Source organism: Podarcis gaigeae (genome assembly GCF_964106915.1).
Source record: "Podarcis gaigeae genome assembly, chromosome: 4".
NCBI lineage: Eukaryota > Metazoa > Chordata > Lepidosauria > Squamata > Lacertidae > Podarcis > Podarcis gaigeae.
Genome location: NC_139677.1, coordinates 56,537,864 through 56,564,328, shown reverse-complemented (window position 1 = coordinate 56,564,328; position 26,465 = coordinate 56,537,864). Strand labels below are relative to the sequence as shown.

The following is a 26,465-nucleotide window of genomic DNA, read 5'->3' as shown; positions in this document are numbered from 1 at the left end:
GTGTGTTCTTGCCTATTACCATTGCAGCTATTTCCTTCTGTTCAATTATTAAAATGCCAGAGATAACGTGTTTATGTGTACCTCTGTGCACATACTGGAGTGGGGGGGGGCAGGACTCTGTAAAGCTCTTCATGGAGGTAATTGAGCCCCCAAGGGGAAATATCATATCCATAGTTCTCAAAGAATGCAGTGTTCGCAAAGCAGGTGGACAGACATGGGCAATTAAGAATGGGGTAGAAAAAGTGCTACTCTATTAATAAACATGAAGTGGCTTTGCTGCGGCAATGCCTTTGGCCAACATACACTTGCCTGTGAGTAATTCCCTCTGTGTAAGAAAGGCACCTGTGTACAGCTGTTTGTGGATATGGTGAGAAAAGGACAGTCATCTGACTGTAGCTGTTATCAGACGTAGGTTGCTTGCATCAGATGCTCTCTTCTGCATGCAGAAGAAAAGAGCTCTTCCTACTCTCAGTAGAGCATGAGACTCTTAATATGGTTTAGCTGATATTCCTGCATTGCAGGTGGTTGGACTAGATGACCCTTGGGGTCCCTTCCAACTTTCCAGTTCTGTGATTCTGTACTCAGAGGTCCATACATTTTCTCTGGCCTTGACAGGTGTGGTCTTGCCTCTCATCTTGTACAGCACCTCCGGAACTCAGCACAAGGCCAAGGACAATTCCCTGCTCCCACCCCCAGCTCTAAGCATTGTAGCTTCTTGCCCTATCTTCACAACATTTCCCCACATTATGGAATCCCACAGCTGCCTTTGCATACAGAAAGTGCATCACTAGAACTGTCAACTGTGTAGCAAGACACTTGTGCATGTGGATCTGCAGTGTGTGGAGGAGATGACTAGGTTGGGGCAATAATCATTGCTTCACTTATACTGAAAAAGACAAAACATAGCTAAAACAGGGCAGAGGTAAGCAGTAAACTATATACAAGCTGGTTTTCAGCATCTCTGCATGCATGAAGATCCAAAGGTGTGTGTATATTTTCCCAAAGTGTATCATCCAATTCACTTATTTCAGTAGGAATACGAATCAGTTTTTTCTTTGTTAAGATTAGAGTTTAGGGTTGGTGCTATGAATGTTACTTTATATAGCTGAAAAAATATTTCGGATATAAAATGATGACATTAGACATAATTCAAAGATGATTGGATGTGGAGAGTAGAAACAGGGACCCTTGTCTATCAGTGTGCATGTGCATTAGTGGAAGTGGAATTCATACAGCCCTGTAAAATAAGCTGCTATGTTGCCAATCCGCTGTTTGGTAGGGAGAACAGAATGGGGGATAAACTGTTTATCACCACGTTTGCAGCATACTCTGTAGGGCTTTATGCATTGCACTCTACTACTAAATTCGGTTGGAGAACTGCCTGTGCAACACACAGTTCCTTGTGCTAATTGCACAGGTAGGTGGCTTCTAATTAGGTTAGGGTATTATATCTAGGTTGTTACTTGGAAATTATTACGAGCTACAAGAGGTAAATAAAAATTGAACTACCAGCTTTTGAACTGCCCACTTTTATTTGCTTCTATTAAGTGTGTAGGCTTCAGGATAATGCTGTCAATTGGCACACCACAAGGATGTCTGGTTGAACAAACTTCATTGAAATGACAGAGATGCATACAAGAAGAAAAATGCTCATACTTTATATTAATTTCAGTGAGATTTGTACAGCAAGGTGCCCAATATTCATTGTTTTTTCTGCCTTTGAATATATAAAAATCTTGCTGTCTGCACCGTCTGGCTCACAGCATGCACACAGTGGTACCAAACTGGTTACCTTTTCTGTTCCTTCCTCCTTGAGGCTAATAATATCCAAATCGAAATCCTTTCTTAAGCCATCTGTTTTGTTGAAAGTAATTCGCCCTGTCAAACCATCCCAACGAGCCTAGAGAAAGAGAGAGATATATATAATGTGTAGCCTCAACTTTTCAAGCCCATCAAAAATAATTGCGCATAATCTCTCTTTCTTAGTAGAATTCCTTTCAAAAACACTCCAAAAAACCCAATCTTCTTTTATTGATTTTCTGATTTTATTCAACTCAATGCATTATCAATAGTTATATAATAAGGACAGAAAACAACATGTGCATGGAACTTGGGGAACATCCCCAAGGTACATTATCCATCAACAACATTCAAACCAAAAACAATTCATGGGGTTGCAAAGAGTTTCGAGCTGTCATATGTCCTAGTCTCAGCCCAATCTTTGCACTGTCGGGATTACAAAAATTAACAGAGATGCCATTGTGATAGGCATTAACCCAATTTATTACACAAAGAAACCCTATCAGTCGGCAGTGAATCCATAAGGACATCTACAAACCACTTTTCTGCTTTTAGGGAATAAGCAAGAATGACTGTAAATTTAGTGGAAACACTGTGCTAAAGAATCTGTTTTTCACTGTGACCCCTGGCTCTATTCCAGAGGACACACTATATGTCTCATAGAGCTGGCCCACATCCAACACATTTTAACCAAAATACAAGGGAGTCAAGTATGAACAACTGGGGTAGTTTACTGAAAACAGCAGTGTGTCCATGTAAGGAACTAAAGAAAGAAAGGATATGAGATCAGAACTTTTGCAAAAAAAGTTTTGTTGAGGATTGAATGGTTAACTAATGGAGGCAGATACCTGGGCTGAGCTCTGGCATTAATATAGCCCTTGGTGGGAGCACATAATGGAGAATTTGCCTATGAAGGGGCGGACAGAGGGAAGAGAATTGTGAAAATCAAATGCATTGTTGTGAGAAGTTGTAGAAAGGTGAAGGTGGGAAAGACAGGAATGGAGTTTTGTGGGTGATTTACTTTGTTTATTTTAAAAAATTCTGCCTCAACTTTCCACCCAAATTTGCTTTTAAGGTGACTTACAAAGTCCAGAAGAAAACCATGCACACACACAAAACAATTACAAAATCAATTGACAAATTAGATAGCACTTAAAGCAATTAAAACAATCCAATACTGATTAACCAAAAGAGTCAAAGAAAGAGAAACATTAAGACCTAAGATATAAACCAGCCAAACTAACAGAAACAAAAAGAGCAGTAAAAATCACTTTTAACTGTCAAACCTCAGGTAAACAAGATGGATTTCTCCTAGTGCCTAAAAGAAGATGCTAGGTGAATATAACTCAGGAGAGAGTTCCATTATAAGGTGCAACCACAAAAAACATGGTTGTGTGTTCTCTTGTTACATAGCACACTAACAAATGTGGTAGCATGAAACATACTTAACAGTTCCTTTCTTTTACTGGGAGTAATGAAATGATTGATTTGGTAGTTGGGCATAAAGTCTACAACCAACATTTTTGGTTCTTGTTGCTCCCACACAAACATATATCTCTCTTAGCCTCATCTGTTATGAATAACTGCATCACTGCTGAGAGTTAAATAATATATGTGACAGCCTGAGTCAAAGGTAACAGCTTTGCCTTAAGATGTTGTTAAGAAAAAGCTTAAGCTTAAGAGGTGGACTTGTAAGCAGGCTCCAGACCTACCACTGGGCAGACTAAGGAGACTGCTTCAGGCACCTGATTTGGGACTTTATAAAAGGACAAGAAATGACTAGCTACTTACATTATTATAGTTGTACTGTATTTTTATTGCCAAGAAGGGGAAGAAAGGTGTTTGTGAAGCTTCTGCCTCAATGTCAAAATAAATTAATTGACCAGGCACTGGCTACAGCCAGGTCTCTCTCTCTCTCTCTCTCTCTCTCTCTCTCTCTCTCTCTCTCTCTCTCTCTGTGTGTGTGTGAGAGAGAGAGAGAGAGAGAGAGAGAGAGAGAGTGAGTGAGTGCACGGGCTTTGCTGTTCCATCTGAGGCAACAAACTACTGCAGTTTCTTTCATGCAGCATTCTTTTTAAAAACTCTGAATGGTTTCTAATGCAAGAAATATTTTATACATGAATCATGTATTTATTTTTTTGATTTCTTGCCCACCCTTTACTATAAAGTTCCAGGGTGGGTTGCAACAATAAAATATGCAATTATATAGCCATTACAACCACAAAACCACAAAAGTGTAAAAACAGTTTAAAACACTTCAATATATTCAAACAGTTCAATATATTAAATAAATAAGCAACAACACTTCCATGTTTAAAAACAATGTAAGCATTTTAAAACAATTCCATATTTAAAAACACTTCCAGTACAGATGCAGTCTGTGTATGCAAACTGGCCTTTGGCTAGTTCCTAGTGACTTGTGTCACCACTAGAAGAAAATATATTTTCAAGTGTAGACAATCTTTATTATCCTCATTTAGCTTGCTCCTTCATGAAATAGCTTAAAAATGCCAGGAAGTCTCACAATATATTATAATAGAGCAAACTCATCAGTGTCTGCTTTACAATTCTAATTACAGGTTCTCTCAGCTATATATTTATTCCTATTCTGCATTAAACACATTGTAGATCGCTATCTACTATGAACCTGGATGGTGTACACAAAACTGACAGAAGTATGATTAAGTTTCCATCTTTTTTAACTGTAGAACTGAATCTACTGAAATGAATATTATCATGTGCACAGCAATATCATAATCACATGGCACCTTTATGTAGCATTTGCAGAGGTTTTTTTTAGTGTTACGGATAGTAGGGTGGGATTTTTAAGAGGTCTGTTGTGATTTAAGGTTCACAGAATAGGATCTTCAAGAGTGTAAATGGTAGTTATCGTAGGAGCTCTCACTGAAAAGTCATTCTCCTGATGGTTCTGCCAGAGAATTATCAATTTTCAGTTGACAGACCCTTTGTCACCTCTGTCTCAGAAAATATTCTCACATTTCCTATTGACTTGCTGGTGGGCCTGCCCTTCTCATTAACTGACACCCTCCATAAGCAATAAACTGTCCACTTTTGTAGTTACAGATGCTGTAATCCAATCTATAAAATTGCTCAAAAGTAATTGGGTTAAGCATTAGATTCTAACTTATTTGACCAGAAGTCCCAGCAACATCTTACTCTGAACTAATTTCAAAGTGTGAATGTGTCATCAGTGAACACTTGATGGCCAGTGTTTAACTGCCTTTAGAGTAAAAGCTAGATTAGGAAAAATCCCCTAACAGGGCTCCTTCACAGGGCTTCTTCTCCAGAAAGAGGTCAGGGTGGGCAAGCAGTTTCCTTTTCCTAGGAGAAATCACTGACTCCCCTTCTCTTGGTGCATACTTGTTGGTGCCCTGCCAGTCACTAGAGTATGTGACTCGTTCAGTTATGATGGTTCTTGGAGAGACATCCTTGATATCTATCCAAGAATACTGGAACTTCCACTTGTTCCTGACACTTTCTTCAGGGAACATTTCATATATTCCTATTTTAACCAAATTTTAAGACCAGAAATTACGTTGGCAGTGTTCTGGGGATTTAACATCTGTTGTCTTTGCAGTTTAATTTGATTTTAGCTGATTTATTTGTTATTACTAATCCTGCATGTTTCATATAGAGCAACATACACATTCCAATGAAATAAAAGGAGCTCAAAATAAAAACACATATTGAATTTTATTTTCAAAATACTTTAAAATAGTATGAGCACCATGCTGCCTTCAGATATCCTCCTTGATGCCAAGGCACCTCACCCCTCCCATTTTTTTAAAAAAAACCCTGAATATTTTTGGAGGGTTGGTTGATTGGTTGGGGCTGTTTTGTGGAAAAGATGCCTTCTTTTCTATGCGTTTTGGGCTTGGGGGAGAGGTGCAGACATTTTTCCTGTTGTTGTTTGTTTCAAGTGGGAGGTTCTAAGTTCCACCACTTTTCCTGTGAAATGGGTATTTTGTGGTTTTCCTGACAGCTTCTTAGATTTCCAGATGTGACCCTAGGCTCCAAAAGTTTAGGGACCTCTGCTTTAATTAATAATCCCTAGCTGCTGTTGCAGAATAAGTTCCACATCCTGAACTAAATGACCGTGGGTCTAGTAATTATGTAACTGTACTAGACCAACTGTGGCCCTTCTGTTCAAAAAAGCAGCCTGTGAGTTTTCAAGTAGTTAGCCTGTAGGATGCCCGAGATCTACCAGTAGATTGCGATCGAGTGCTTGGACATGCCTGTAGCTACCTTTTGTCAGAAACAGGCATTAATTAATAGCTGCCAATGACAGTTGCATCAGCAGAAGGCAGTTTTAGTCCCTGCAAAAGAGTGGTCTAATCCACCTTCAGACCCTGTGCGTGGAAAATGTTGCTCAGATGATTGTTAACATGCTTGGTATGGAAAAGGCACCATAAACTTGGATTTAGGTCTTTCCATTATTGCCACCCTAGTTGATAAGCTAGCTATCACAGATTATTGAACCAAGGTTATGCATGCACAAAGTGGCACCACATATGCATGTAAGTGAAGCATTAATTTATAATATAACTAACAAATTGTGCAGGAGATGCTAACTTTCAGTGGTCAAAATTGTCTCAATAAGCATAATTCATCTATAGGTGCAGTATTTGAAAGATAAATTGTCACCGCAATAATATCTGGAATCTATATTTTTAAATGAGGTTATTAACCTTAATAAAAACAGATTGAATATGAATGTGTATCGATCTTAAATTCAAGCAAATGCAATTTTCCCTGAAAAACTCTATCATTGTACCATTGATTGAGATCATTGTTTCACTTTCCCTAAATTTATTAGTCATGCATCATTGAGAATCAATATTACACCATGGTTTCTAGCCAACAGTAGCCATCAGATCAGTCAGAAGTTTTTAGCTGTGACTGTACCCAATTAGAGTAGTTGGCCATTCTAGGGAAACTTTCCCACACTGAGCTACTGATGCAGCTCAGTCTGACCCAAAAGTCTTTTGCACTTTCTTCTGCCCTTACTGCAAAGAGCTTGGTGTGGTATACAAGATCTCACCACCACACATTTTATCATTGCAACAACCGTTAGAGTTAGACTCAGTGAGCGACAGGTCCAAGGCCACCCACTGAGCTGCATGTGGAAATTTTGAACTGGAGCTCTCCAATCTTAATCCAATACTGTAACCACTTTACCAGAACTATGGTATATACACCTGGCTCTTTGCATTTAGTTTTATGTCCTTTAAACCCTAAGCTCAGTCCTATATGCTAAAATGTGAGGCTGGCTTCTAAGGCAAACCACATTTATCCATATCATACTTCACTGGTTTGAATTAAATTTTAAACATTACTTTTTTAGATTATGTTTTTTTAAAAAAGTGATATGTTAAAGAACATGCTGAACCTTTCAATTTTTTTCTTTATTCAAAATAATAAGTTCCAAACCAGTACGAAATATAAATAGGTATCTATGTTTCCAAACACTCTCTGGCTTCCTAGTTCCAGTTCTTTCTACTTCTCCCTCCTCCATTCCTTTTTTTCTTCCACTTGCCTTTTGTTTTATCCTTCCTCTATACCTTCTTTCACCTCCACTATCAATAGTATATGTCTCCTGAAGGATGTCTAGTTTATGCCCTGTAGAATCCATCTCTTAATGCAACTACCCTTTCATTTTCCATTTCTATTAGTTAAACTTATTATTATCATCAATGAGCTGTAATTAGGGAGGAAGTGAGAGATGAATACCTCTGAAAAGCTACACATTGAACCACCCCAATGCAATCTTTGCCAGATGGGCTGGACCGCATATTGGTGAAAAGCAATTGGAAAACAGCCATACATTTATCTGAAGAGAACATAAAGACTATGCGTGAGCAAACAACCAGATGATCTAGTGTTAAGGTGGGGGCGGGGAATTCATTCAATTGAATTCATAGGAGTCATGGAAAATCTGGACAGATTGAATTGGCATTTCCCCACCTCTTCATATTTTGATTTTTTATTATACTGTTGCAGTTACAATATCAGCTATTACTACTAAAACAAAATATCCAGCATTTATCCATACTTTCTTTTCTAGTAAACAATAATAAATAAAGCAATACAAATAATAAGATCTTCTATGAATACCTTCCACCAACTTATCCATTTCACTTAGTTCCAGACATTTTTAACAGCCATTCCTGGACAGATGGCAGCTGAGAGTTTTTCCACTATATAATCCCTACTGTGTTAGCAGCAGTCAATAAATTTGGCATGTGAAGCTCAATTAAAGTCTAAATTTAAGAATGTTTAGTGTGTAGAGTATAAAATGTCTTCATTCCCATTAACCATATCTCTCAACATTCCTCAAGGACCGCAATTCTGTGAGTCACTGATCTGATCTGTGAGCCACAAAGTCACCTTTCTTCCTTGGAAGTATGACCCTGGAAAGTTATCTAATTCCCTGAGCCAGATTCATAGCCCGATTCACAACTCATGTGTATGTGTTAGTGTAGTTGTATTTAAGACTTTTAAGTTTCAATGGATATGTATAGTGCAACTAATAGTCATTTCATTTCCTCAAGATATTCTGGAAACTGAAGTTCTGCGTGTGCTTCTTGAGAAATCTCAGCGCTATAATCAAACTTCAGTTCCCAGGATTCTTTGGGGAAGGCACCCAAATTACCGTATTTTTCACCCTATAGGACGCACCGTCCCATAAGGCGCACCTAGTTTTTTGGGGGGGAAATAAAGGGGAAAAAATTATTTCCCCCCCCCAGGCGCGGGGTTGGGGCAGGGGAAGCCCGAGCTTCCCCCGACCCCAGCCCCCAGAACAGGCAACTCTCCGCAAGCCACGGGAGCCCAGCGCCAAGCTCCCTCGCCTTGCGGAGAGCTGCGCCAAGCCTGGGCGCGCTGAGTTCAGCGCCGCAGGCTTCAGCGTGCAGGCAGCTCTGCGCAAGCCGGGGGAGCCCTCCCGCAGCTTGCGCACAGCTACTCGAAGCCCGGGCGCGACTGCTCAGCGCACCCGGTCTTAGGGGTGCAGGCAGCTCTGCGCAAGCCGAGGGAGCCCGGGGGGAACTCCCCCGGGCTCCCAAGGCTTGCGGATAGCTTCCTGAAGCCTGGAGAGGGAGAGGGGTTAGTGTGCACCGACCCCTCTCGCTCTCCAGGCTTCAGCGAAAGCCTGCATTCGCCCCATAGGATGCACACACATTCCCCCTTCATTTTTGGAGGGGAAAAAGTGCGTCCTATAGGGCGAAAAATACAGTAAGCTAGTATAAAAATTATAGAAGTGTGGATGTGCCTTTCAGGCCTTGACTGTAGTTTCTTTTCCAATATGCAGTTTCCTTTTTTCATTTAGTTTAGCACACTGCACAATAATAAACAGCTAGCTTTGGATTTCTCCCTTCTTTGGCTTTCTATTATTCTTCGTCTGCTTACTGTATAATTACTATAATGACGGCATAAGTCATTGCACATTTTACCAACTAGAATATGCACTTCAAGGCATAATTTAACATATTTTTCATGCTAATATTTCTTATCAAATTATAAAGCTCTCATAGGTTTATTGAGTTCTACTAACAATCCTCATGCCTGTTATTTTTCTGTAATCACCATGCTGTGAAAATTGTTCAAATCATCATCAAATGTTAACTTTAACAAATTAAGTTTTTATTTTGAGTTAAATCCATATCTATTGTACTGTATAATTGCAATGTTAAATCCATATTTATTCCACGTCATAATTGTAGGGTTTTTGGAGTTGGAGAAATGCAAAAATGTCATATATATTGGGGGAAAGTAACAAATATATTCAGAAGTAAAAAATGTCATATATATTGGGATAAAGTAACAAATATATATAAGCTCAAGGGGACTGTGGAGCCTCTGGCTCCTTTTGTTTATCTACTGTTTATTTATGATTATTTCTCCTTTAGCTAGTTTTCACAAAGGGTTTATAGTTGGACAAATAGGTACAGTCCCTTCTATGTTTGCTGCTAATGGGAATCTTTAGTATATCCTCAATACTTTACTTATGAGGGGCGTGTATATTTTGCATTTATCTCATTTCCTTGCTCATGGAGCCTGGTGGTGGTGCTCTTCTGCTTTGGGTTTTTTAAATAGCTTTTCTCCCTATAATTCAGGCCTGGTTAACCTTTGGTTCTTCAGGTGTAGCTGGAATACAACTCCCATAATCTATAACTATTGGTCATGCTGGCTGGGGCTCATAGGTTATCTTCATTAAAAGAATCACAGGTTAGCCATCCCTGGAGACAGAGAGTTAAATAGCAAGGCAGCTGTCTGAGGAATTAAATTTAATTCCTCCGAACTGATTTTAGTTGTCCTGAAGAAAAAGATAAATTTTATTTTGCAAGAGAATGAGCTGTTTCCCTCTTTGTCTGGCAGGGAATATAGATTTGTTTGCAAACTGTTTCATGAGGGGGCGAAGGATTAGAGTATCATTTAGATATCAAATGACATTAGGTCACAGGAACAGGAACTTCTGGCAAGGATTTAGTCTCCCCGTCTGATTGTAACTGAATGCTGATCCTAGGCAATGTACTGTATATAATATCCACCCACACAAAACCTGGCTTGTGAACTCTAGTTAGGTTACCTTAAATCAGCAGGAATATCCAAAGGGTTCCAGCAAGCTTATATTTCTCCAGCAAAAGCTTAATGTTCCCTATACTCATACATAATATCCAGGGTTTGTGTGAAGTAACATTAATGGTATTTCTGTTGCAATATTAACGATTTTGTACACTTGGATATTTGTTGTTAAAAGTGCATGGTAAGATGTTGCATCTAAAGCACAGCTATTTTTCAAAATCAAGGGACAGGTAGACAATTCAATAAAGTCTACTTTAAAATGTCTAGTACTGCAGGGCTATAAGTTCTAGGTAAGACTGGTGCTGCCTCAACTGTTACTCCCTGTCCTGTACCTTTTACTTAGCAAAAGCAAGGAGGAAAAAAAGTAAATCAGCAATCTTCTTTTCTAATATATAGAAATTAGTTGCTAAATGGCAAATATAGTGATTCTAGATTCCTTGGCAATTATTTTATTTTTTATTTTGTGGTTATTGTGGAGATCCTTCCTTTTGTGAAACTTAGCAGTCAGATAAAACTAAAACTCCTTTGATAGGAGAATTTCAAAGGAGGGGATCTAATACTGTTTGTGGGCATACAGCTCCTACTGATATAGCTGTCTAATTAAGCCTGAGTAGAAAAGCTTGGGGTTGGGGCAATTTAAAAGTTTCTTCAGAGTAGCAGATGCTGTGATTTCCTGATCAAAATTTCTCCTCCCAAATGCTGATTGCTGCGCAAGGAGCAGCTAAGTATGTTTGCAGGTCTGACAGGGAAAGGGGCACAGAAGAAAAGGACTTAACACCTCTTTTCTATTAGCTCTTAAGAAATTCTCAGTCCCCTACAAATGCACTGCAGTTTTGTCTTTTAAGAAATGCCTTGAAACTGAACCACAGATCTTCCACATAATGTGCAGCTGGCCCTTATGCTGCCTTTCCAAAGGTTTCAGAATGGCTCAGTGTTCACACATATGCACTATACAGTATAATTTTCTTCTTCTTACTTTTAGATATTTGGGCTTTATGTCTAATTTTCTCAGATTGCAAGTTTCCCTGCTGATCTAGTTGCTCTTTAAAGGGATTTGTTGCTTGGATTGTTATTGTTTTAAGAACTTCATTAGTTGCTCTGAGAGGCGGTTGCCTGAAGTAGTGAGATATAAATCCTCTTAATAAATAAATACATATGTACACACTGCAGCAAAAATAGGAAGGCATAGATAAGCTCTGGCATTATCTATTACACCCTACAGTTTGAAAGCAATTACTGCTGTGGAAATAGCGCAGCATAGTGGTGTGCTGCAGTTTTCAATCCATCATGGTGATTGTCATTTTTCTCTTTTGCTAAGAACAAAAAAATCACACTTCAAAAGATAAGAAGCTTGAGCCTTTTGAGTTAATGTTTTATAGACCATAAAATAAATTATCTGTGAAACTACCAGTAATTAGGTCAGATCTCATGTGCCATGCAGAATCAAGCTGTACACAATAAATGTGAATTGTACAATAATGTCACATATCAGACCATGAACTGCATTTACTGAGAAGCTGTGTTGCTTTGGGGCATAACATAATTAAGGCATTCTATGAAAACTGCTTAAGCAATGACACAGTCTGGTTGGAAATGTTTCACAAATGTTTTGATAAACTTTTCCACAACCTCATTATTATTGATATGCTAGATACTGTGGGAAATTAATGTAGAAGACAAGTGAGGAATTGGGTTTGGAGTGTAAATCTGGGTTAAGATGACTGAATAGATGTTGTGAAACATATACTGTATTTGTATATGGAGTAGGATTAGCTGAGTTTCTAAAAACAGAAAAATGTGTAGAAATTCAGGCATTAGCTCTGTTTGGACATCACAACCAGCTACTGTTTCTTGTGACAGGAACAAGCATAAGAGAGATTGGACTCACACAAGAGAACAGGAGAATGAAAGCTTTCACTTGGAATTACAGTTAACCATAATTTAGTGTTGTGAGCACATGCTAACATGAAATTACTCTGAAGCTTCATAAGCCATTGTTTGAAGTTGGCTTGTTTCAACAAAGCACAGTACTCATCAGATATGAATATACAGTTGTGCAAGTCTATTATTGTATAGAAATTGTATGCTTGAAATAATCAAAATATCACACAAATTAACTTCTAGGAATTGATGTTTAAAAAGAGACAATTTTGATACTCACATTTTAATATTTATGTTCTTTGGTGCCAGCATCAAACATTTTAACTGAAAATGATTATATTTTGGTTTCCCCAAGCTCTGTGGAAATCACCCCCGAACTCCCAGTGGAAAGTTCACTAGAAACCTTAAACTAATAGTTCAAATGCGGACGGCAGGGGTGATCTTTGCTTTTAATAGCCCTTCAAATGTTATTTGAAGGTCCAGTCCAGGACCATTAGGTCCAATCGTGGCTGACTCTGGGGTTGCAGCGCTCATCTCACTTTATTGGCTGAGGGAGCCAGTGTACAGCTTCCGGGTCATGTGGCTAGCATGACTAAGCCGTTTCTGGCGAACCAGAGCAGCACACAGAAACGCTGTTTACCTTCCCGCTGGAGTGGTACCTATTTATCTACTTGCACTTTGACGTGCTTTTGAACTGCTAGGTTGGCAGGAGCAGGGACCGAGCAACGGGAGCTCACCCCATCGCAGGGATTCAAACTGCCAACCTTCTGATCAGCACGTCCTAGGCTCTGTGGTTTAACCCACAGCACCACCTGTTTCCCTTATGTCAGGTTTGCTTTGTACCAAATTGTAGGCTGAAGTTTTAACTACTGTACCAGGAATTTCCTTCAGTAAAGAGGATATGTGAATATTCTGCTGTTAGCTAAGCACTAGAAATGACACCAATTATTGTGTGGTAGAGAGAGTTTCTAGTGTATTAAACAGCAATAGAGAAAAAGGCTATTCTGAATTCCAGCAAATAGTCCATGCTTACCTCTTTTATCAGGTTCATAAATCTGGGTCCAAAACGCCACGGCTTATGTCTGTGACATTGCAGGGAGCTGACAGTCATTTGGGAGGCACGCTGGGAAGCCACTGCAACCATGTAAACAGCATCATACACCAGAGCTGCTTCTGTCTGGATGTGGGAAAATAGAAAACACTTTTAAGACAACATGTTCAGTCCCATCCCCTGGTTTCCCCTTCATTCATTGCAAAATATGAGCCCTGTGTCTAAGGCTTGTAGTACTCTCATCAGTTATCTGTGATTATGTAAGAGTAATGTCTAATTTTAGACATTTGTTTTATGGACCAGCAAAACTTCTTTGGATCAGGCCCTTAGTGAGCAATTATACATTTAAACGACAGAGGTTTGTTGCGTCTATAAGACCAATGGATAGAGTTAAAGACTCATCTATTTAATGAGACATATTATTATTTATTATAAAACTTCACACACTGCAAATCTTTTGGGAAATTAATAGATTAATTCTATGCTTCATTGACCTACTTACACTACTTATAAATACTAGATAGTTTAGCAATCAAATGTGATCTGAATTTACTACAAGGTCTTAATATAGTACAGATCTGTGATCATTGTTGGCGCACAAATTAGGATTGGCATAAAATCAATAGCTTTGTTTGAGAATAAATTTAAAGTCTTAACTTATTGTGAGCAGTGCTTCCCATGTAATCTTTCAGATCTAGGACCCGGCTTTAACCACAAACTACAAATGGGAGCCACTTTTAAATTGTTTACTTATAATAACCATCATAAAAACCTAAGATGACCCCTCCTGGATCAGACCGAAGGCTCATCTACTCCTGTTCTCATAGTGGCCAACCATATGTTTTTGGGAAGCCTGCAAGCAAGACCTGAGTGCAACAGCACTCTCCCCACTTTCGGCTCCTAGAAACAGTTATTCAGAGGCACACTGCCTCTGCAAGTGGATGTAAAACCTAGGTTATTATGGCTTTATCCTCCATCAATTGGTTCAATCCTCTTTTAATGCCATCCAGGTTGGTGGTCATCACTACATCCAGTGGGAGCGAATACAATACAGGTAACTAGCAACTTACACACATTTAACTTGTGCACATTTAGCTGCACACGCCTGACAATTTAAAAAATGAAAAATAAAAAGGGGGCAGTCATCTGGGACAAAAAGACTTTAGCAATCCCACCTGCCATTAAACCCTATGTGTTTTAACTATATACGGTTTTGGCTTTACAGGGAATCCCTGAAACATAATCCCAGCGTAAGTTGAGAGTTGCCTGTATTTTAACTATGCATTCTTTGTGGAAATACTTCCTTTTGCCTGCTTGAGTATTCCAGTATTGTACTTCACTGGACAACAATGGGCTCTAATATTATAAGAGAGGATTTACTTTCTTCACTTTATAATCTTATACACTTCTGTCATGCGCCTTCTTACTCATTTCCCCCCTAAACTAAGAAACCCCAAATGTTGTGTAACCTTTCCTCATAGTGGAGCTGCTCCATCTCCTTGATCATTTTGATTGCCCTTTTCTGAACCTTTTTCAGCTCCACAATATCCTTTTGGAGGTGAAGCGACCAGAACTGTACATAGCATTCCGACTGTGCTTATACAATACATTTGTGTAACAGCCTTATGATATTGGCAGTTTTATTTTCAGTCCCTTTCCTAATGATTGCTAGCATTGAGTTTGCCTTTTTCACAGCTGTTGCACACTGAGTTGACATGCGAGCAGAGTCATCCTGCACAGAAGAAGGGTTGGCAATAGATGTAGCTTGTCACTGTACATGAGGAAGAGCTACACCTGCTGAAATTTCCAACAGTCAAAGGCACAAACATATTATTTATTGGGTTGGACTAGATGATCTTCAGGGTCCCTTCCAACTCTACATTTCTATGATTTATTAACAATCCTAAGGCTCCAGTTCTATACACACACGTGCCTTTGAGTAAGCCTCATGTATTTAGTTAGTGGGGCTTATTCTGAGTATACATGCATAGGATTGTACTGTAAAAGACAACTATAAACCTGAAATAAATCACCACCACCACCACAGCATAAAACCTCCAGCAGAAGACCTGAGTGCAACAGCACTCTCCCCACTTTCGGCTCCTAGAAACAGTTATTCAGAGGCACACTGCCTCTGCAAGTGGATGTAAAACCTAAGTTATTATGGCTTTATCCTCCATAAATCTTTTAAGCAACACCAGAAAACATTTTAAACAGGTTTTCAACAGACATTAAAATAAAAAAGTCTCCATCAAGCAGCTGAAAGACCACAGAGCAGACACCATTTTCTTCCAACATTGTGGACAGAAAATGGAGATTGTGGATATAGTGGACAGTGCTCTTTCACTTACAGTCATCATGCCATCTAGGAGACCTGTCTCTGGCTTGGGTGGTGCCTGTAACCGTTCCATTGACCACTTCTCAATAACTGATGACACTTGTGGATTGTCAATGTTGAGTAAGCGAAATCCAGTCATATTGACTCCGCTGTATCTGTAGGGTTCCAGGTCTAGTGCAAACAAATCCTAAATCATCAAGGTTTCATTTTGGGGAAAAATAAAGGAATAGATTGTATTAATGATAAAAGGAACCATCCTATATATTGAGTCAAGCCAGTAGCCTAGTAGTGCCAACCTAGAGTAGCAATGGGTTTCAAAGCCATGGCTCGTGAACCAAGGAATTCTTTTTTCCTAGCCTTGTACTGTTTTTCCTTGATCCCAAGCTCACAAAAAATGACATTCATTATAAAATCTGAATAGCTTTGATCTGAGTAGGATTTATTTTCCCCACCTTGACTTTAAGCTCACCAGACTCCAAGCTCACCAGAAATGACATTCATTATAAAATCTGAATAACTTGGAGCACAGTAGGATTTATAACATATCTCATGTTTGATTTGTTGGAACATAAAACATTAGATGCTCACAACATTATTTTATAAGCAAGTTTCAGTGCAGTACCTGGTATTGATTTATATTATCCCAGTAATAATGTTACAGCTATTACAAATGAAAAGAAAAGAAAGAAAAGCTTGAAAAATTGGCTGGTCAATGTTAAGAAAACTTTCCAGCCCTGAGAATGAAAAAAGCTTACAGCAGTGTGATGAAAAACACAGTTTTAGTACTTATGAGCACCATATTTCTGCTGCCTTGCCAGCTTTGGTAACATGCAGTCACTGTGTCTGATATATGTTTCAAGCTGGAGAAGAAGTACGGTAGTTCTGTGTGCATTAGAAGTTTGCAAAGCAGGGATATAATGGCAGCCTTAAGTGATATTATTTTTGTGACACATTTCATAAGCAATGTCATGGACCTCCCCAAAAGTGTGAGACACTTGTCAGGATTTGTTTCAAGGAAAAGTATTGTTGATGCTGATATCAACAGTCTTGTGAAGAAACATTGTCAATCTCTGGAAGGATTTCAGTCACACTATTAAAACTTCACAATGTTTACAATACCGCAATTGCTTCTTTGAATTATAGGATACAAAGCAAAAGCTTGCTAGTCTTTCCTATGGAAGGAAAGATTGCATGAGCTAAAACGTGTTTAATTGGCTTTACGCAACAACAAAGTGTCTCACAAGGGATGACAAATTAGTTTCCTTTCTATATACCTCCTATGTCTTCTAGAACACAGCTAAAAATGTGTCACCTTCAGTATTTTTTATTTAGGAATATTTTTGCCTAGCCTTCATCACATAGCAGTACTAGGATGGGGTAGCATGACTCTAGCACATTAACATTTCCACTAACATAGAGAAGCACTGTAATGAGTTAAATAAGATGCCCTAATTTTTAATAGTCTATATTTGGTTCTCTCCATTCCCTCCCCCCCCCCATTTCCTTAGATATGGTTTTGAAGTATGGATTCACAGGCATACAATTCTATTTTCCCCTATGCAGCACAGAGAAATGAGAGTGGGGTGGAAATAGGTTTGGTGAGTGTGACAGATATACTAGGCCACCTCTATTGCAAGATGGCTTTGCTATCAACAGTAATACAGTTAAGAAGCACTTTTCATCTATAATGGTTGACACACAGATCATAGGGGATGAAGGTCTTTAGCTACTACTGCTGTAATGGATACAAATTTATCAAAATGTCTTACCAGGGTTGTAAAAAAGTAGTGATAGTATTCAGTCATCATTCCCATGGAGAGGATCTGTTGAGAAAGCAGATTGGGAAGGAGATAAGCCAGAGAGAGAAGCACAACACAAATAATAAGCAATCTACACGAGAAATTATGAGCATATTTGTATGGCCAGGGACTGCAGGGCTTATATTGCTTTTGCAGATCTACCGAATAGCACGGTGCTGTATGTGGTGCTGAGGGATAATAGCCTCATATCTAGATTGTGCCTTATCTTACTTTCCTTACCTGTATGCTAGTTTAAAAAATGGAAATGGGAAAGTGAGGTTTTATTTTTCAGGGAACAGGGGTTTGGGACAAGATTTCAAACTCTGGAGTGGAGAATTGTCAGATAAAACATATTTGGTACATTTGTGCGGGTAGGTTTCTGGTTTGTACATAATCAGCAGCATAGAAATCAGCACTAGTGAATGAAGGAATAGTGGTATGCTTTGTTTTTAACACATGTTGCTGCTTCCCCACTGTAAGGTTGTACTCCCTGTCCATAGCCCCCAATTCTCCTTCTGAGGGGAGAGCTATGGGGAAAGCAGACAGACATATTCTGGAACACTGGATGAACCAGTACCTCCCCACCCCTTCAACAACAGCAAAACACTTTCATGTATTGTCATTTTTACTGAGCATATTTATTTGATCATGGAACTCAAGGCAGCATGCACGGGGCTTCCCAAAGGGCCCTCCCTCTAGACCAGGCTTCCTTGACCTCAGCTCTCCAGATGTTTTTGGCCTACAACTCCCATGATCCCTAGCTAGCAGGACCAGTGGTCAGGGATGATGGGAACTGCAGTATCAAAACAGCTGGAGGGCCGAGGTTGAACCTGCTCTAGACACTGATCAGCCCCAGGCCCCCAGGCATGCTTAGCTACAAGATGGAGGCGTCATATGCCTTCAGACCATGCACTAGCCAGTCAAAGTCTTACCAAATTGTGATTATGAATATAGTAATATTCTGATTTAGAATGATAACATCAACAACAACAACAACAGCAACAACAACACAATGGTAACTGCTCCATTACACCTGAGGAAGCCAAGACTTGGAAGCAGCTTATAATGTCCTTGTCTCTACTCGGGGAGTGGGAAGGGTATGGTAGAAACAAGCTTCATCAAGGTGATAATGCTTGATTTGTGAAACAGAGTCAGTTCCAAGCTACAGAGTAGCAGATAACAGCTGCTGTTGTATTCAAGTGCTCCCCGTATAGTATGAACTCATATTGCTATCCTGGGGTGGCCTCCTTCTGCGCACAAGCTTTTAGTGTAAATGTACAGCAATAAATTTGACAGAGTAGCCAAAGAAATTGTTCTTTAAATGTTGAATGCCTATGGAGAATTGATTGCTCGAAGGAGCCACAAAAAAGCTAAAAGAATGATTAGGCATAGCTTTCAAGGCTTAATATGTTTCAGATCTATGTAACTTAAAAGAAACTCTCTGTGGGAGGTGCAACTTTCCCTGAGAATGAAAATAACACCTTTAGTGGTCACACACTCATAGCCACATCCTGACTCAACAGCACAGCTAGCAAGCTAGAACCTCAAGAAAGTGGTTGGCTTTGCAGTACATGCCACCACGTCTTCTCTCAGGTCAAAGATGATTACAAACCTCTGCAGCCTTCCATTCTCTCTGGCAGGCTTCCTTCAACCCCCCTTTTTAAGCCTTTCCTCCAAATCCAGAAATGTTGTCGGCAGAATACAGAATAAAAGTCTTGAGGCTGATAAATTAACTGGAAAATGCAGGTGTCTGACTCCCACTAACTTTGAAACTCAGATCAAAAGACACAAGCTTAGCATGCTTAGATGGTTCAGTTTTCATCACTAGTAAATTCTTTCCGTAGAATTTTTTGGTTCAAAGAATTTAAGAATATCACAGACTGAGCAGAGTTATAAGATCTGTTGACTGAACAGCTTGGTGATATCTGTTGGTATAGATACCACCAGCCAATTTTCTCCAGATCATAGAGGTTACAAACTCCATCAAAGAAGTATTAGATACGAATTCAATGTTGTCCGGGGCTTTACTTAATAACATGAAATCATATCTCCATTACAGATAGGATTCAAGCAAAATATCATCTCTCCCTCAGCTAAAAAATACACACACACACCCAAAACGACCATCCATAATATTCTGCTGTATGACGTATAAAGGCTTCAGATTTCCAGGCTATAATCATACTGAAAATGGAATTCTCTCTCTGCAGTTTACCCTTGGGGGAAATTCAAGCAGCTATACTTATAATTACTTACTGCTTTTTCTTGCTGTTTGAATATGACAAGGGTAGTTATTCTTTGGTCACAATATGTCACATCAGACAGAAGTGGCCGTATTAGCCCTTGACTAGAAAAACTGAGCAGAAAATTAAACTTTCTCAGGTGAAGTAAGAAATAATATCCTGAGGAGAGAAAGTAGTGGTGGGAGGAGGTGGTTTGAGATTTTGCTTTTGTTGTGCACTTGCCATGAAGGAAAATTTAAACTGGCTAGTAGTTGCAATAAAATAAATAAATAAATAAATAAATAAATAATCTGACAACATGTTGTGTTTCCATAATACTAGAGGAGGGAGGAATACTGTTATTAACCTTTCTAATATTCCAACTCTGGGCAACCCAGCTACTCTCCAGATTTCTCATTGCCTCACTGGGACATCAGCTTCTTACCTATTCTTTTGTTCTATTTCTTTCTTATTTAATCACCTATGATCAAAAAGCTTCTCGGGTTTCCCCCAGCTCTGACAACTTCCCAGAAAGATACAGCAGTGGTGTCCCTCATGAACACTAAACCCTAAACAAAGAATAAACTCCATAGAGTTGATTCCCCAGATAAGCACAGGTATCTATACTTGATTCATCTAATCCAACTCTGCTTTGCTAATTGCATGATCTTCATCACCCAAATAGGGCTTCAGTACTCTCTATCCTGGGAGAAACTGCCTGATACTGGTAAGCAGGAGTGGGTGGGTTTAAGGTGGAAATGGGATTTGCTGAGCTCAGGTGATGCTAAACAGGGATCAGCAACCTCTTTCAGCAGTGGGCCGGTCCACCATCCCTCGGACCATGTGGTGGGCGGACTATATTTTGAAGAAAAAATAATGAACAAATTCCTATGCCCCACAAATAACCCAGAAATGCATTTTAAATAAAAGCACATACTCTACTCATGTAAAAACACCAGGCAGGCCCCACAAATAATCCAGAGATGCATTTTAAATAAAAGGACACATTCTACTCATGTAAAAACACGCTGATTCCTGGACTCTCTGCAGGCCGGATTAAGGCGGTGATTGGGCCGCATCAGGCCCCTGGGCCTTAGGTTGCCTACCCCTGTGCTAATAGTTCTTGTGACTCTACCCTTTATGAAGGCTTTGCTATACATAACCCCACAACCTTTGAGGCAGAAGAAAGGTGGTATCAAAGACACATCAGAAGTCTCATTGTGAATTGATGAAAGGAAGATATTACCTCTGTGGGCCTTCTCAGTAGTGGCGCCCACCCTGTGGAACACCCTCCCATCAGATGTCAAGGAAATAGACAACTATCTGACTTTTAGAAGACATCTGAAGGCAGCCCTGCTTAGGGAAGTTTTTAATGTTTGAAGTTTTATTCTGTTTTTAATGTTCTTTTGAAAGCCTCCCAGAGTGGCTGTGGTAGAAATAATAAATTATTATATGTGACAGGGAGAAGAATTTTCATGTCGTGATAAAAAGACACCCTTGAAGAAAGAATAGTGGACCAGGGTTTGTTGAAAGAATATACTTATGTGAAACTGTAATGCTGCAATCCTACACAAATTTCAAAGAGGTAAGCCCTGTTGAGCACAGTGGGAATAATTTCTTAGAAAACTTTTTACAGCTTTCATGTACAAGAAACATCTAATTACCTGCACACAGGCAGCAGACAAAGAGATGTGTTTGGGCATGAAATGCCAATCCAAGGCCTCACACATATGTGTTGTTGTTTAGTTGTGTCTGACTCTTTGTGACCCCAAGGACCAGAGCACACCAGGCACTCCTTGTCTTCCACTGCCTCCCACAGTTTAGTCAAGCTCATGTTAATAGCTTCGAGAACACTGTCCAACCATCTTGTCCTCTGTCATCCCCTTCTCCTTGTGCCCTCCATCTTTCCCAACATCAGGGTCTTTTCCAGGGAGTCTTCTCTTTTCATGAGGTGGTTTATTGGAGCCTCAGCATTAGGATCTGTTGTTCCAGTGAGCACTCAGGGCTGATTTCCTTAAGAATGGATAGGTTTGATCTTCTTGCAGTCCATGGGACTCTCAAGAGTCTCCTCCAGTACCATAATTCAAAAGCATCAATTCACACATATGTAGGCTATGCTAATCTTAATTTGAGCAGGAATTGTGTGCATTCTACTCATAGAAGGCCCAATCATTCATTCTTTAAGGATCCTGGTGGGCAGGGCTGCCAACTTGAATAAAATATGGTGGGGGGTGATTGGCAATGCCCATCAACAGTGCACCAACAAGTGCACTGTGCTGGGCTTATAAATTTTAGGAGGGAAGTTCCTGTTCCTAACCTCTGGTGACTGCAACATAATTACATTCACATACACATAGTCAGATATACACATTTGCACTTCAGCCTACCATGCATGCTATTCCTGCAGGATGTATCTCAGCACAATAGCAGATCAGGCACTAAAGAGCTTTACAGCCTGATTTTCTTGGTTGGGATCCTAACCCAGAACAACTATATGGGAGAGCTAAGGAAACTCTCAGTTTAGAGAGCTTACCCTCAGCTGCTGGTTCTGACTTCTACGCACGTACAGGACATCATTAAAAGCTGAAAGAGCCTCTCCAGGCACAGGGTAGGTAACCTTTGAAATCTTCCACATGTTCATAGCCTTTAAATCGGCTTTTGAGAGATGTTCACACAGGTTTTGCTTGGGCAAAAGAGGCTCAAAGAGAATCCCACTGTTGAAAAATAGCTGCTCAACACAGTGATAATGAGTCAAAATCTAATCCACCTGAATGCGGTTTTATTGCTTCCCAGAAGCTGAAAAGCAGATGGCATGATAACTTTGATAGAAACAAATGGGCATTTTCTTCCTTCTTACCTGTTTAAGGATTTCTGCTGCTGTTTCATGTGAGCAATCAAATATCACATAGAACTCTTTGCCCTTCTTCATCTCCTTGAGTAAAGGCCGGGCATCTTTATTCCCAGAGGGCAACTGCCGGATTTTGATTTTAATGTTGTATCTAGAAGGGGCTTTGATGAGTTCTTGCAGGCGAATTAGACCTGGAAAATGACACCCAATCATTCAAATAGCTGCTCTGTGCAATGAATCTTCACTGTCATTTAGACTCAACATTTAATTTCACCATTCCGCAATATATTTCAAATTTACTCCATATAAAAGCTTAATGTGTTAGCATATCATTTATCAGATCTTTCACTGGTGAAGTTTAAGGAGTTTCTTTTTGCTTTATGGGCACCTTCACCCAGGAAAAAAACATACCCTGAAAATCTATTTAGAAACTTTTTGGTACATAATTGTTTACTTATTAAAATTATACCACACCCTCTTCCCAAAAGAGCACAGGGCCTTTTTCTCTGAGCCTCAGATCACAGTATCCTTTAATATTAAACAAGTCACACTCTGAAAACCTAGCATTTAATTTACATTAAAGATCAGTAAGCAATGAAATAATAAAGAAAGTGCAATGAAAGGCCTGCCCTTCTGTTTTGTGGATCACATGTTTAGTGAAAGTGGATTGCTGTGACTCTTGGCACTATGCAAGCATTTTGTGGTCAACTTCTATGTGGTAATAGAACCAGCCAGGAATCCAAAGACAGGTCCAGTTTAGCAAGGTGTTGAGATGAATGCTGGTCTGATATTTCAGCCAACATTTAATTTGCACCCTCCCCTCCATGAATGGTCAAATGGAAACTGGGGAGGGTTGTGTTCTCTCTGTTTTCTGTTTCCTTGAGTCAGCATTGTGAAATGGTGGAGTAGAATATCTGTTTGATTTTAACTTCTTGTCTTTCCCAGCTTTAAACTTCTCTGTCACATTGTTGGAGGGCTATAAAATGATTCTATTTGCTTCATGTAGTTTATCAGCCCAGCTGTGTTTGCTGGAGTTACTGGACACTCCAGAGAAAGCCGACAAACTTCAAAAAGCCATTTAAAGCATTGTTCAGATGGGAGACATGTGACCATGGTGGCCAACTTCAAGACTCAGACAAAAATGGAACCAGGAGGAGTTGGGGAGAGGCAACCCCCCCCCGAAAGTTAGCAATGTGCCCAAAACTCGAGTAGCTGGTGTAGGAGTGCAGTGGCTGTTGCTAGCTGGGCCTAAGGGAGAAACAAGAGGGCATAGAAACAGAAGTGGTTGCAAAAATATCCATTCTAGAAAACCCATTGAAACAAATGGATACTGAGTAGTGTGGAATAATCAGTCATATATAACCAACATGCTCTAATTAATGCATGAAGGGGTTAAGACCATAGAGTATGTTTCTATACAAATAATTTAGAAACAGCCACCTTTTATAACCTACTTTTTATTGCTTGTGTTTTCTAACTGCTTTATGGGAAAGCACATGAATCTGACCTTTGAAGAGTTTGTAAATAAACCTTTTTTTAACTTAACAAATTTGTGGTCTCTTTCTATGCTAAGGGTAATTTAGGAAGCAACTTAGAACAGGATATTTTAAAGGTCTAACAATCTACACTTTACTTTGCTGCATATTTTGTGATTTTAAATCTCTGCTGGGGTTCTGTCACTAAGAGTACTTGCCCCAAACCTGGAAATTCTCCCTTTATTTGCATATCTTTATCTTTAACCAAATCAACAAGTAGCAATAAGTGTAGAACTGAATCCAGAGCCCTGAAGGTCAGCAGACAGAACACACCTGCCAGTTTCCTAAGCCTTCACCTCTCTTGAAAATAGAGCTATCTTTCAACCTGTCCTGAGTTGAATAATTTGGCCATGGTTGACAAAAACAGTCACTGTCCTGTAATGCAGAAATCAATGGGGTCCGGGTGCAGGATGCTGGATTCCATTGACTTGAGTCAGGTGTATTGCACAATCCTATAATTATTCAAAAGTAAGCCCAACTTGATTCAGACATACTTCCTAGAAAAGGTGCTTACAAATATATTCCAAATCTGTTCATATCCAAATATGGGTGGAGGATCAGGCTGCAAATATTTAAAATACAGTAGGTTGCTGTCTGTTGAGGTCAATAGGTAAATAATCCTCTGCTTTAAAAAAAGACATTCAAGAGTTTCTTTTGCAACCCTCTGTCCAGTTATGTACAAAATTTGTTTACTCATTCATACACATAAACACACCCTTATGATGTTCTCCAATGAAGCCAAAGGATAATGGGGCTGTTTAGAAAAAGATATTGAATTAAAGCAGGAATCGCCTAAAAGCCCTTTTGACAAATGGTAATTTTGAAAATGAATCATCAGCCTGCCAGCACATTTGATTTACTTCCTGTGCAAACCTACTTAGCATCTCTGGCATTAGAAGTGCACTAATAGAATGCAAGCTGAAGTATAAAGCAGTATAAAGTATCACCCTATTTCCTCTGATGTGAAGTGGTGATTGCTATGCTGCGAGCTATTGGCTTTAGCTCAAGGCCTCGCATTGCATGAGGAAAATTGACTTTTTTCCTTGGTAGACTGATTCTCTCCTTTCAGTTTTTAAGCATCCACAAACCAATACAGAATATGAACCATTATGATTATTCAAGTGGAAATTGTAGTAGCACAATACAAAGCATAGTTTGGCTGCTAAAAGGGAAGCCTCAAACTGCAATATTCAGGTTCACAGGCTTCCTGAAAGGACTTTTTATACAGTTGATGAGCTAGCAGAGGGAAGCTGGCTGTAAATCCACAGCTCAGCTGTATTAAGCAGCAAAGAACCCGGTTCAGCCACTGTGACACAAGTTACATTAACAGAGAAAAATGGGGCTTCAGGCACAATAATTTCAGGTGTAATTTCCGTTTACTGATAAGAACTCTTTGGCTCAAAATGATCCCTTTGTCATATACTGTCCTGTGGCAGCAAAAGTCCGCATAATAGCTACCGGTGAGTTTTAAGGAAATGGAATTGATTAAGGAAAATGTCTGATCCACAATTGATGTTCAGAAAACATGTGGCCATCTATATATATACTTGCATTCATGTGCAGTGGCAAGAAAATATTCCACAAAGGAACAGTAGAGAAAATAGAGAAAATATATACATTCGGTCTCTTTTTTGATATAAAGCTGATAAATAATAATAAACAATAGTGTGTTTTAAAAATCGTTGTGATGCCTACCTGTACTGTCTTCGTATACTACAGTTATTATCTTCCAGTTGTAATATAGCACCAAATCCAAAACTGCTCTGCTGATGGCTGCATAGTCTGGGTAGAGGTTGATGTAAAAGGAATCTTTGTTATCCACTGTAGGATGTTTCCATCGGGTCTGTATATGTGGAACTTCAAGTGCATTGCAGATAGATTGTACCGCACTGACTGATGAGCTGTGAGATGGTCCAAAGAGGGCAGCTACCCCAAGAGCAAGCTGATCACAGGCTGTATGAGAGAAGGATAATGAAAAGCCCAGTTATGCTGTAGGACCATTTTACTCTTTTGCTCCTTTGTCTAACTGAATTGGTGGAATTGCTGAATTTGGGGGGAAATGAGTTCAAAATTGGGGGGGGGGGGAGGAGCAAGGGCCAGCTCATCAAAACTTTATACCATCATTGTTTTCAACTACACAGATGGGATACAGCCTATTACAAGAACTTCAAATAAAAATGCAAGGGTTTCACTTCATTACTTTTAAATAGGGCAGACTTCAAATCCCTCAGTCACGATTGTGAGACATTCAGGAGCCCTGAGCTGTTCTAGTAATGTATTCACCCAATGAAAGTCTTATGAATTATGATGCATGGCACAGTGACCATAGATACATTTCATTGCAATAGGCACAGCAAGGATTTCTAAGCTACCTGACAAATTGCTATCCA

The 26,465-nt window shown here is 39.5% G+C and overlaps 1 protein-coding gene and 1 long non-coding RNA gene across 8 annotated transcripts in view; one reads left to right on the top strand and one right to left on the bottom strand.

Moving 5' to 3' along the window:
* The window catches only part of LOC310843848, an 81,090-nt gene extending 57,148 nt beyond the window's left edge, over positions 1 to 23,942 (top strand). For both annotated transcript variants that reach the window (XR_014563690.1, XR_014563691.1), the window contains 2 exons: positions 21,154 to 21,277; positions 23,547 to 23,942. This is a non-coding gene — a long non-coding RNA (uncharacterized lncRNA). The remainder of the gene's footprint in view (positions 1 to 21,153; positions 21,278 to 23,546) is intronic.
* The window catches only part of GRIK1 (glutamate ionotropic receptor kainate type subunit 1), a 154,082-nt gene that overhangs the window by 36,450 nt on the left and 91,167 nt on the right, over positions 1 to 26,465 (bottom strand). For all 6 annotated transcript variants that reach the window (XM_083736339.1, XM_083736338.1, XM_083736342.1 and 3 more), the window contains exons 3-8: positions 25,771 to 26,028; positions 22,550 to 22,731; positions 17,441 to 17,494; positions 15,685 to 15,858; positions 13,316 to 13,459; positions 1,793 to 1,900 (exon numbers count right to left, since the gene is read on the bottom strand). In XM_083736339.1, coding sequence (XP_083592465.1) covers positions 1,793 to 1,900; positions 13,316 to 13,459; positions 15,685 to 15,858; positions 17,441 to 17,494; positions 22,550 to 22,731; positions 25,771 to 26,028 — 920 coding nt within the window. The remainder of the gene's footprint in view (positions 1 to 1,792; positions 1,901 to 13,315; positions 13,460 to 15,684; positions 15,859 to 17,440; positions 17,495 to 22,549; positions 22,732 to 25,770; positions 26,029 to 26,465) is intronic.